General features: G+C 36.4%; 1 protein-coding gene across 2 annotated transcripts in view; it reads left to right on the plus strand.

Moving 5' to 3' along the window:
• Nucleotides 1-13069, plus strand: part of LOC106785647 (methyltransferase-like protein 9) — a 33323-nt gene that overhangs the window by 17611 nt on the left and 2643 nt on the right. The window contains exons 3-5 of one of the 2 annotated variants that reach the window (XM_014746284.1): nucleotides 10519-10731; nucleotides 11459-11849; nucleotides 11937-12082. In XM_014746284.1, coding sequence (XP_014601770.1) covers nucleotides 10519-10731; nucleotides 11459-11849; nucleotides 11937-12011 — 679 coding nt within the window. In that variant the 3' untranslated portion in view covers nucleotides 12012-12082. Of the gene's footprint in view, nucleotides 1-10518; nucleotides 10732-11458; nucleotides 12085-13069 lie in introns of those variants that run through there. The other variant, XR_001381552.1, reaches the window with a different exon arrangement.

The raw sequence follows: 13069 nt of genomic DNA on the forward strand, positions 1-13069 counted from the left end.
GGTGAGGAGGGAAGGGGAGGGAGGGGAGGGTTGGAGGATGCCGAAGTGGCTTGAAGGCACTCGGGATGAAGAGAGGAGTCCGTTTAGTCCCGCACGCCACCTGTTACCTCCCTGTCTCTTCACCGCTGAAGCTCCCTTTTTAAAGTCCGAAGAAAGCGAGCGAAGGGTGACAGGAATCTTAGCTTTGTCCTTAATATCTCCGCCGAATGCATACTGCATACGAATGCGATCCCCCATCCTTGATTCGAGGGCCTTGATTCGAGCCCCTTATTTGCCCTATTCCTGTGGAATCCAGCTTTATGCTTTTTCTCTTCTACCTTCTCTTTCGCTTTTCTCATCCTCTTCTTCCTCCTCCTCCTCCTCCTCCTTCTCCTCTTTCTCATCTTTCTATTCTTTTCCCTTCATCTTTTGCTTCTTCTTCTTCCTCTTCTTCGTCTTCGTCTTCTTTCTCTTTTAACCTCATGGACCAAAGAATTATTTTATCTTTTTCAAGTTGATAAATGGCCTCTCTTTCTTGCACAAAATCAATGATCGCAAAACGTTAGATAGATCATCATTTCTATCTTCGATTTTCTCATGATTATGACGAATCGTTGCCGAACCTCCTACCTACCTGATGGTGTAAAACCACGTCTGAAAGAAAAGTTTCTTTCGTTTAGGACGCGGTAGAAGAGGTGCAGTTTCATTGAATGCTTTTATCTCATCGTCGTGACAATCCGGATATGGACATCATGTTGTCGCTGTCTCTTTGTCGTTGTGTGTCTCAAGGTATAAGGAAAGAGGTAAATATGATTTTAATGAGCGAACAGAAGCCACGTGTGTAATTCCGTATCGCGTGGGAATCGGGCCTCGACTGTTTCTTTCTTTTTCTTTTTTTTTTTTCTTTTACACGAATCGCTCATTTTCCGGAAGCAACGTCCTCGTCGTCAGGAATAAATGTTGTCGGGGAAAAATTACGCCGATTATCTCTGACGAGCTTGACGGAGGGTAAAAGCCGTCCTGTTACCAACTTATAGTCGAATAAGTCGATGATTTAGACTCTATGACGGTACACAATCAACATCTGTGTGTCTCCTCGGTGACAAAATATGGGAACGTGAGATGGAAAAAAGAAAAAATCAATATAAGACGGAAGAGAGAAAATTCAATTATAATCATTCAATATAATAATATAATTGATGAAACACCGTCTTTTATCATTTTCTCTCGTACAATTTTTACTTCTCAATCGTGAATATTTGATTTATTCATTTGCCAAATCGATTATAAATCCCACCTTCCCCACCTTAAAACGTAAACTCGAAACAAATTTATATTATACGACATTTATTTTAAATTATAAAAATATAAACATCAATCTCTCAAATAATTTCGCATCGTAATTTACGCAAACAAAAGAAAAACATTCTAAAACCGAAATTTGCCTTGTGAATAATTCATTTATATAATAGACATTTAAAAGAAAAAAAAAGAAATTACTAATTAATATAGGAACCTGAGAAATATCCCGAAAGAAAATAGGAAAAAAAAGTATAATCGTTCTCGTAACTCGGTACGACGACCCTTCGACATCTTATTCTTCTTTCTATTTCTTTTGCTATCCCGCAGCATCCTCCGATTGGTCCGCCAAGAGAGAGAGCCGTTAGTTCGTTGGTCAGTAATTATCATTAGCGCGTTTGCGCGCCGAGGGTCGGACTTTGGTGGTGTTTTCTTCCGATTGGCAACCCTCTCCGTAATTAATCGAAAAGCGCAGGCGCGGATTCTCGCACCCCCTCGAAGGAAAACGTATCGGCACCGCCTCACCCCTAAAGTCTCTCTCTCTCACTCCTCCTTTTATTTCTTTCTTTATTTCTTTATTTCTTTCTTTCTTTCTCGTACCAATTCTAACCTAACCCTCTCAGACAAAAGAAAGAGAAAGAAAATTCTTCTTCCCTTTCTCTATCTTCCTTTAAAGAACTTTCTTCTCTCGTGGTTGGAGCATCTACGCTCCCCACTCCTATCCCAATCCCCACCCCCCACCCCATCGTTAATTACAAGTCGAGTGGGTGGCGTCTCCTTCCAGAAGAAAGAGAAGGACAGGGATAAAGATAGAGGAGTTTGCGCTCTGCTAATTGCTCATTAACCCTTTTAGTAATCGCCCACCGCCCTGGGAGTGGCCAACTTCCATCTCAATTGTATTTTCTAATTCTAAGGGAAAAAGGGGGCGTTTACTATCTCATTGAATTATTTCTATTTACTCAAAGTTCTTCCTATTAGATATAATTAAGTGAACTAATTGTACTAATGGAAAAATATCGTTAGAGATAATTGGGCTGAGTTAGGCTAAAACTTGCTACTACTCAATCATTGGATATTAAATTATTTTAATTTGAAAAAATATAAAAATAATATAGTTAATTTACATAAGTGTGTAAATTGAAATGTTTTGAATATTAACAAACAAAAACTATTTTCTTTTTTCTTTTGTAAATAAAAGTTCATTTGACCGAAAAAAATCATTGTTTTTGCGTTAAGCTCAAAACTTGCAAACCCAATGACGTATTTTCAAATTTTCTTTAATTATATAAGCCTAAATTGAATTGTTGCCTGATAGTTTTGAAAAGTGTGTATGCGTGGATTGATAATTTTTTACAATATTTAATCAATGTTTTCTAATTTGAAAAATTAGTAAATTTTTGCATAACGTATCTAACTAATACTGTTCTTGTTATTCTTGTCAAATAAAATAAAATCTAACAATTACGTTATAAAACTTTTTTTTAAATAATACGAAGTATTATAATTATTATGAAGGGGTTATAGTATTTGTCGTTGTCACCCCTTATTTTTTGAGCTAACACGCAAAGTGTAAATTACATTTTTCATTCAAGAGATCCATCCCTTTTACCTCAACAAAGTGAAATGTCAGCATATGTCAAAGCCACCCCCGTTTCGTGTTCGTTACTTACACATCCGTTTAGAAAGGTCTCTTCTTTAAGTTGTTAAAAAGGGTTGGATTAAGAATCGTATATAGTATTTTCATTTTTACTAAATTGATATCTTTACGTTAGAGATCGATCATCCAAGTACAACCCTGAACGTATCGAAGGTAGAAACACATCGACGTGATCCTCGCAAACACGATCGAAGAGAGTCCTTTAGCGTTCACATAAAAACTGGACACGCTCCTATCTTCTACCCTCTTCCCCGCTCGTCTATAGACGCGTCCACTTTAACAAATACCCTCTTGACTCCATCGATTCCATGGTTGCTCGTATCGACTACCATCTTTCTTTCTTTCTTTCTTTCTTCATTTCTTTTTTACTTTCTTTCTTTCTTTCTTGCTTTCATTGATATCATCCTATTTTTAATTAAATTTTTTTTTTCTAATAGAATAAAAATAAATGTATGCCTATAATAATTTTTTAAAGGTGTTTTCATAAATGAAAGATTATTAATTAAATTTTCTTGTGATAGGGGAATAACAATAATATTTTTTTGTTTTTTTTAATATTAAGTGTTCCAGTGATAAAATAATTCGACGATATTACAATTTCGAATAAAAATGATTAATAAGATTTGTTCGTTAGAGAAATGTTTACGTAGTGTTATTAATAAAGAATAAAAGTATTTCAGTGAGTATGATACGAGAATTTTGATAATTCTTGAAATTATTTTTGTTCGGTGAAAATACAATTTTGCGAATTGGTGATAGAGAGAGAGAAGGAGAAAAATTGAAGAAAAAGTGAACTAGAAGTTTGGTGTCACTTAATAAAGATTCGCAAAAGTCGTAGCACCATCTTAAAAGTGTTTCTTTTAAAAAGGAAAAAAGGCCACATTTTATTCCAAGATGGTTGGATTTTGTCAAACAATGAGAGGACCCACCACTGTACTAGTATGACGCCCATAGTTTCACTCTTTATGTCCTTTTACGACTCTCTGCGGTGGTTTTCTCGAACGTCGTGCTCGAATCACGATGTTTAAACTGGTCTAAAATTCAAAAATGTACCATACGGGATTTGCACTATGTGTGAGAATACTCCTATGCATATATATTTTTTATGATTCCTATCAAATATAAAACAAACAAAAAATCTACGTTTCTATCCTGATTTAAAAAAAAAAAAAAAAAAAGAAAAAGAAGAATCATAAAAACAAACACGAAACAACGAACGGAATTTTATTTATAAATAATTAGCAAACAAACAAAAAATTATACGAACGAAAGATCGATAATACCGAAGTGTTGTTGCTAAAAAACAAAAACAAAAAAATGGTACTCTTTCTCTGTCCTAAAAAAAAAGAAAAAGAAAAACAATTTAAAAAAAAAAAAAAGGAGAGCTGCTGGAAAGATTAGAATACAGTGTTCGAATCCCCGCACGAATAAGCTAGCTAGCTTGACACGACGAAGGATTTTACGATCCTACTTAATTCCATTTACCTCGCGCTCTTTTATCGATCGATCGACGATCGTAAAATCCGATGCAACGTCGTCGCTGTTGGGATCGTTGTTGGAATACTGCGGAGGATTTCGAAGGAACAACTGAGATAGAAGCGGGGGAGGAAAAAAGAAACGCAGTAGTAATAGTAGTAGTAGTAGTAATAATAATAGTTAGTAGAAGAAGTAAAAGAAATAGAAATAAATAGATACTAGTAGTTTCTCGCGAGCCAAGCCGAAAAATTAAAAGACATAGAGAAGAAAAGAAATGAGCAGGTCGTCGTCGTCGTCGTCCTCATGGTGGTGGTGGTGGTGGTGATGGTGGTGAGGAGGAGAGGGAACTTTGAGGAAGAAAAAAGGAAAGAATCGAATAGAAGAGAGAGGTTGTTCGGGGACGATACGAAAGCGATATGTGAGCGTAAGCGTGGCCAGTAGGACTGTGAGAGGGTTGGAAACTATGGGGGATGGAAACTATAAGAGTGGAAAGAAGATAGAAATGAAAACAAAGAAGAATAAGAAGAAGCAGAAAAGTAGAGAGAAAGAGAGAGAGAGAGAAAAAAGGAAAGAAAAAAAAGGGGGGTGGAGGGGTTATGCATGTATGCGTGTGTTCCCGAAAGACTCGCATAACGATCCCGTTTAAGAATCCTCCCCCTCTTTCATTCTCTCTATCTATCTATCTATCTATCTCTATCTATCTCCTAGCTCTTTCTTGCAGCACACACACACACACACACACACACACACACACAATGCTCATTCGTGTCGGCTATTCTCGCAAAGCCGAGCGAAATAACGGGCGAGCACACCCACCCACCCACCACCACCACCACCACCCTACGACCATTCCTCCTCCTTCTTTCTCCCTTAAGCCCACTCCTTTTCTTCCTTCCTTCCTCCCTACCTCCCTCCCTCCTCCACCGAGCGTCGAAGAAGAGCATTTGCAAAACTCTGCCGGGTATAATAATAATTATTGTCCGTGAGCGAGTCCAGGCTTCCCCCACTCTTTCGTCTTTAACTCGTCTCCCTTTCTCTCATCTTCTCTCTCTTTCTTTCCTACGTCCAGCTCGACTCGGAGGGTCATCCTCCTACTCCGATCTCTCTCGATGGCGTGGCCTCCCCTCCAAATCTCGCGTACCGGGGTGGTCCATGGTCCACGCCTACCAGCGCAGCATCCCTAGCACAGGGTGACGTGCCTTTCCTCTTATTCCCCTCTCTTCTCCTCTCCACTCCTTTCCTTTCCTCTCCTCTTTTGCCTCCTTCTCCCCCCTCCTTCTCACACCCCCTCTGACAAGAGGTTGGGGGAAGGGAGGAGGTTATAACTACGTTGAGATAGAAAGAGGAAGAGAGAGAGAGAGAGAGAGAGAGAGAGAGAGAGAGATCGAAGAGAGGACTAACGAGACACCGTCCTCCTCCTCCTCCTTCTTCTTCTTCTCTTACTCCTCCTCTCCCTCGTTTTTCTCTCCCTCCCCTTTCTTACTTCTACAGGGGACTCGCGAACTTTCGCGAAAACGATCGAGGACGACCGAAGAGGAACGATTTCTCCCTTTCCATCTCACTCACTCTCACTCTTACTCTCATGCTTCCTTCTTACTATTACTACTACTACTACTACTACTACTATTACTACTAGTATCTATTACTATTACTACTACACATTGCTACTATTCCTTTCTTACCTCTTTCTATTTCCCCTCTTTACTTCCTTACTTACTTCTTTCTACTTTCTTTCCTTCCTTTCTTCCTTCCTTCCTTCCTTCTATTCGTTCTAATAATAAGCATATTTTTCTCTCTCATTTTGCTGGGCATAAAAAACGAGAGAGCAATATCGATCATGTAATAGCAAGAAGAGGATGGGAGAATAAACTTCAAAGAATAGTATCAGCCGTTGACTCTTTACCGATACTCTTAATTGTAAGAAGGGTAGTTTTTATCAGACAGATTCAGGAATACCTGTATTTAAAACGCAATATGACTTTGTCGAAGACTGAAATTTTATATTTTGTCTATTTGTTTATTAAGTTTTAATGGACTTTTGATTTTGTTGTTTGGGTTTAACGTAGTTATATAAATGTTTGTAGGGTGATACAGTAGATATACTAAACTAAGGGGAAGATTTAGTATGAGTAAAGTTTAGGAAGTTAGTGAGGAAATAAGGAAACATAGAAAACTATGAAAGAGGATGTATTTAAGTTTAACGATCTTTTTTCAAAAAATATGTATAACATATTATTAATTATAAATAATGATAATAGTGATAATAATAAATCCTGTGTATGGTAACAGTAATTCTTGCTTGTCGTAAAAGACGACTAAAAGAGAAAACCCCTTGGATAATGTAAAAATAATAGTAATAAATATTATAATAGTTTTGCAATCAGTAATGGGTGGTAGTAGAAGGAAAAGGGTTAGGTATGTGAAGTAGAACATAATAGTATAGTAGTATAATATATAGTACCTCTTCTTTTTAAGAATTTTCCTTCCTTCCTTCCTTCCTTCCTTCCTTCCTTCCTTCCTTCCTTCCTTTCTTTCTACCTTCCTTAGTTACTTCCATTGAAGAATTCCGTTTACCAGTTCCATGGCTTCTATCGTAGAATCGTCCCGACTTGCTTTATCGTTCACCACCTTGACCTTTGACTCGAACGCACGACACGCCGTCTCTTATTTACCAAAAAATCGAAGAAACTTTCCTTTATTTTTCAACGTGAGAATTCGCAGTGAATACAAATAAATTCATATTTATTGTATCTGTATAAAAAAATTATCTTCGAATTATCTTCCTCGTCAAACGATAATCAAAAGATTCATATAATTGTCTAACACAATTAGAAATTAAATATAATAAAAAGATATTATATGTTATTTATTATATATATTTCTTCTCTGTCACAAATTAATTGTTACGTTTAGCATATAAACGTTTATGCAAATATAACCAACTAATTGGATATAAATATTCGTTACTATACATTCGTATAAACATTTACACAATAAAACATGAAAATTAATTTGAAACGGAGCTTGTATTATATTTTTGAATATTTTATTTATTTGTAATATTATATACTATTAAGTTTGATAAAGGAAAAATATCAAAGTGTCCATTAATTTTGAATCAGAAACGAGATAGTTGTTCCCCTTTCCTTCTCTCTCTCTGTCTCTCTTTCTCTCTCTTCTTCTAACATCCATCCTTAAATTTTTGTTCTGTATCACAATAAGTTATCGTCGCACGTGTAGCTCGCATGTATGTAACTACGTTTCCGCGCGTCGTTCGACGAATACGTTTAGATTCGAAGAGGAAGGAGAGAAAGAGGAGAAAAAGGAAGAGGAGGAGGAGGAGGAGGACTGCTGGACCAAAGTAAGAAGAGAATAAAGGGAGAAATGCGAAAGAAAAGAGAGAGATATATAGAAAACAACAACCAACACGGTTCGAAGCCAAACGAACGAACGAACGAACGAAGGATTTGCAAACAATAGACCTGGAGCAGAGTGGATTCTTTAGATGGCGGTTTCGATACGCATCGCATTTACATATTATTGCTATTATTAGGTAAACGATCCTCCGAGCGCCTCTTTAACACTACGCGTTCGCTCGCTTACCCCCTCGAGGGTATTTTACGAGCGACCAGCTTAGACCCCCCGGCCGATAAAAGCCAAGAAGACACACTGTGAAACCGAAACTTTCTTTTCCTCTCTCTCACTCTCTCTCTGCTCTCTCATCTCTCTCTGTTTTTCCCTCTTCCTCTCTTTCTTTCTCTTTGAAACGATAGTAGGTGGACTCTCTGATGTAAATAATTCAACTAAGGACTATAACATTCATTCTTATCGAAACATATCTTCAATGATCTATTCTCTATCAATCGATCGATCTATTGATCCTATCTAACAAAATGATTTTTATGAACTTTAGAGATGATATGGATTACGATGATAAACATATAGAATACACTTTAGATAGAATTTAGAATGAATTTCATCGAGTTTTGAGATCCTTATGGGTTATTATTAACGTTTTTTTTTTACAATCGATTAGAATTACGATGACGTTGAATGTTCGTGAAGTTTTTCAATAACATGATGATACATTCTTTAAACATTGATACAATTTTTTAATTTAATTTCATACAAATACTATATCATGTCGCTAGACTACGTTTGAAATATTTTACAGAAATGTTTTCGGATATTAGTAATGAGAAATCGTGTATTTATTTTTGTTTAAAGAGAAACAAAAACAAAAGATAAAAAAATGAAATAAAAGTAATAAAGAAAATAATGAAATTAATTTTCATTCGAATTCGCGTCTAATTTAAAATACCAACAATATTTATGTATATTATAAATAGGCGTCTCCTTTTTTTTTACATAGCGTTAATCAAATTCTCTTTGAGTCGAAAAAGATCTGAACGGTCGGCTATAAATTCAAGGATGCGTTCAGTTCAGTTCAGGGGAGGAGGAGGGGGAGGAGGAAGAGAAGACGGAGGAGGTAAGGGCCGGGGTGGGGGAGGTGGAAAAGGGGGTTTAGTTCTCTCTAGACCGCTCGACGCCAGGACCGAAATTAAGGGCGCTTCTTTGGTCGGCCGCCCGTTACTTTCTTCTTCGTCTTTTCTCGGACAGGGCAAAGAGAACGAGCAAGGTAGACTAAAGTGGTCCGACGAGAACACGTTCCTCAGCGTAAATAAAAGAAACTTCTCTCTTTCTCTCTCTCTCTCTTTTCGTATGCTTCCTCGAATTATCTGATGTTGACTAAAAAAGGAAAAAATATAATATTGAAAAGCTAAACATATAAAATGTAAGTAAATATTCGTTTAATCGTTAAACGAATTCCAAAAGGAAAATCAACGACAAAATATTTTATTAATAATTAAAAATATTTTTTGTGTCGATTATATTTAAAATGAAAAAATAAGAATGTTAATTTAATTAAATTGAATAAATTTGGAATAATATATATAATTCTCGCGTCGATGATTATACAAATATTTTTCAATTATTTAAAATAACGTTAAAAAATCTCAAACACGATTTGATTTACAATTGCATATTTTATGCAATTATTATTAAAATAAAGTTTCGGTAAATATTTCAATACACGGTTGTAGATTAGAATTCCATATGATTGATACTAGATCCATTTAGTGATATTTTATCATAAATAAGATTTATATAATAATTAGAATATTTGAATCAACGTAATACTCTCTTTGATCCATGTATATTAAATATATGTTCTACTCTTAATAGTTGACTATAATATAAATACTAAACTAATAAATGATCAGAGACATACACATTTATAACAAGGAATCACGATTTACGTGTAAGAATTCTCGCATCTGTTTCTTTCGGTCCGTCTCTTTCTCTTTCCATCTCTATGGCGTTGTCGCGGTGGTGGTTACAAGGCGTTATACTGGCTCGACGTTACGAGCAAAAGGACGATGGTAAAGGGACAGAAAGAAGGAAGGAAGGAGAAAGATAGAAGAGCTTCGTGGTGGATGCTACGAACAATGCGGCAAGTAGGGTCCCCGAGTGCTTTCCTTGGCCAGAAACACTTTTTCTTTTTTCTCTCTCTCTCTCTTTCTCTCTCTTTCTGTGCTTCGTTGTCCTTTTCTTTTTCTTATTTTTATTTATTATTCAATGGGGACCAGGAGGTGCTCGTTAATCGATGCCACTGGCCCAGTCGAGTGCAGGAAAGAAGAAGAAGAAGAAGAGGAGAGGAGAGGAGGGTGAGGGATAGAGGGTGAAGCAAGCGGATGGTCTGAAAGAGAAACAAATCGAAAAGAAAGATCGGTGGAAGAGAGTTCTGGGACCACCATAGGCCTTATTTATAACGACGAGAATAACCAAAGGCACCATCAAAATTCCGCATTCCTCGTTGAACGGACACATTGATCGATTTCTCGTGTGATGAACGTAAATTTTAAAATGGATTATTGAAAACAAAAAAGAAAACTAAAGAAAAAAAAAGAGAGAGAACCGTAGACGTGTTGACAAAAACGAATTCACAAGTTATTCGAAGTAAAATATGTTCCAGACGTTTTTCTTTTCTATACATTTTGATATTAAAGAAATGTTGTGGTTTTAATTTGAGTTAATGTTTACAGATTATTAGGACGAGGTTCCATGCACGTATTCTCCAGCGAGCAATTTGAAAAGTTGATGGAAGCTAGCGGTTACAAAGGTCCTTGGGAATCCCTCGTTGATTTGGGTGCTGGCGATGGTGCTACCACTGCTCACGTGGCTCATCTATTTGAAAGAGTTTACGCTACTGATATTTCACCGCCTATGAGATGGGCATTAGCCAAACGAAAATTTATGTACGTAGAAATGTTAACAATTTCTTTTCTTTTTTTCTATTACATTTATAACCGGTTTCGTTAAATTAATTAGCAAATTTAATGATAGCGGCGCGTTCCATTTGATTATAATAAATCGTGTAACTTCGTTCTCTGGAATTTGTTAATTTGTAACACATTCGTGTCAATTTTATTACAATTTGAGTATTCCTAATTTACGTGGTCTTATTGTTAACCAAAAATATTGTTAATTTATTTTAAATATTAAAAGTGTTGATTATCTTTTTCTTTTCTCTTTCTCAGAGGATTACTTTAAATGATAAAAGAATTAATTATCTTGTATGATAATTCTATTGGAATGTTCATTTCAAGTTAGATGTGCAGATAGAGAATAAGATAGCTCTCGACAGTATAGAAAAGCGAGTTTATTACATCGAATTGATTGAAGTAGAAGTTTACGGTGGTTTTATATCCCTCGCGCGTCTCTTCTTTCGTACGCGCGTCCTTACGTTCCTCGGTGGTTACTCGAATTTAAAGTGAGCGAGTCAAAACGAAGAGGGTGGGTGCGATAGACTCGTATAACATTTTATAGACATTCGTTCGGCCCTTACCAAAAGCGATTTGCGAGTCGCGACGAAATAGTTATTTTTCCTATTTTGCCTTTTTTTCCGCTTAATACTTGAAAATTGTCTTCTTGTGTTTCACGATCAAAGATTAGAAGGATAAAAGAAAAATCTTTTCCACGCAGAGTATTGGACGTCGACAAATGGTACGAGGAAGCTGGTCAATTCGACGTAATACTTTGTTTGAATTTGCTCGATCGTTGCGATCGTCCTAACAGTTTGTTAAGACAATTTCGAAAATCATTGAGAGCAGGAGGTCGACTAGTGGTGGCATTGGTTTTACCATTTAGTCCATACGTCGAGGTAGGTGATAGAGGTGATCATAAACCATCGGAGTATCTGCCAGTTAAGGGAATTGGTTTGGAAGGTCAAATAGCTGGTTTAGTCGACCGAGTCTTTGCACCACTGGGCCTAAGATGTTTGGCGTGGAGTAAACTACCTTATCTCTGCGAAGGCGACCTGGGCCAGGCTTATTACTTCCTCGACGACGTCCTCTTCGTTCTGGAAGTAGTACCAGTTAGTAAACTAAATCCTGCGACTAGTTCTTCTGATAGTACAATATCGTCATCTCGGTTACAACACTGATCGAAGAAGAACTTTTAGGACAATGTTTACAACGAATACGAAGATAACGTTAATGATACTCAAAATGGAACCAGAATTGGCCTAACTATATGATCAAACCAAACCAATTGAATAATACAAGGAAATTCAATATTCTATGGATTACGTAGGACAACGTTTTAAAAAGGCAAGTACACACTTGTAAAAACTTTAATAATCGCAGTCATGGAATAGAATAATGCGAGAGTACAGAGGAGCAAATACTGATAAGCGACAACGAGAGAGCTTAGTGTGCAGACACAGGCAAATAGCGTTTCGGTGCACGATATCGTTGATCGTGTTATTAATCCGGATTCGAATTAAACCGGAATTTGATAGAACAACAATAACGGTGCGCGATTTTACAATCATTTTCTTACTGTCAAAGTTAGAGAATATGCTGCGGTAACGTGTATGCGAATTATTACGGTATCGATAAAACCACACGCGTGAGAGAACAATAACGCGCGTTTTCTTTTTTTCTTTTTATTATTTTGTCTTATTTTTTTTTATTTATTATTTTTCTTTCAAAGAGAGGTATCTCTGAGGAATCTGTTTTCATCGAACCACATTGATTTACAAGATCCTTTCAAAAATTCTCAATATTCACGAGTTCTCAGATATACCTTCTCTTACGGATATTGCTCCCTTCCTCTCCCCCTTCTTTTCTTTCTCCACCTCTCAATTTGGTATATTATAGTTGCAAAGACTTATTTGTTAGTCATGGATATGCTTAATTAACGTCGATTTACTTCGACAGCAAGACAAACGGCCAACGTTTGCGGGCTTATTATATTTTTTTTTTCCTTTTCTTTTCTTTTCCTTTTGTTGGATTTTCCTTTTTTATATTTTTTTTTTTTTTTTTTCGTTTTTTCCTTCTTTTTTTTCTTCTTCTTCTTCTTCTTTCGTAATAACTACTACGAGAAAGAAATGAGTCCATCTATTTAATCGGAAATACATGGTTGGTGTAAGGCCGGTTTCAAACGAGAATACGCGCATGAGATAATACACGTATGAGGATACGTGTATTTAAATAGGCCGGTTTCACGCGAGGATACACCAATGATTAAATCATATCATTAAATGAAATATAATGTCCCATTTATGTTCTTCTATCTTCTTCTTCTTCTTCT

The sequence above is a fragment of the Polistes canadensis genome, unplaced genomic scaffold (genome assembly GCF_001313835.1).
Source record: "Polistes canadensis isolate GaletaPanama2010 unplaced genomic scaffold, ASM131383v1 scaffold_54, whole genome shotgun sequence".
Lineage (NCBI taxonomy): Eukaryota > Metazoa > Arthropoda > Insecta > Hymenoptera > Vespidae > Polistes > Polistes canadensis.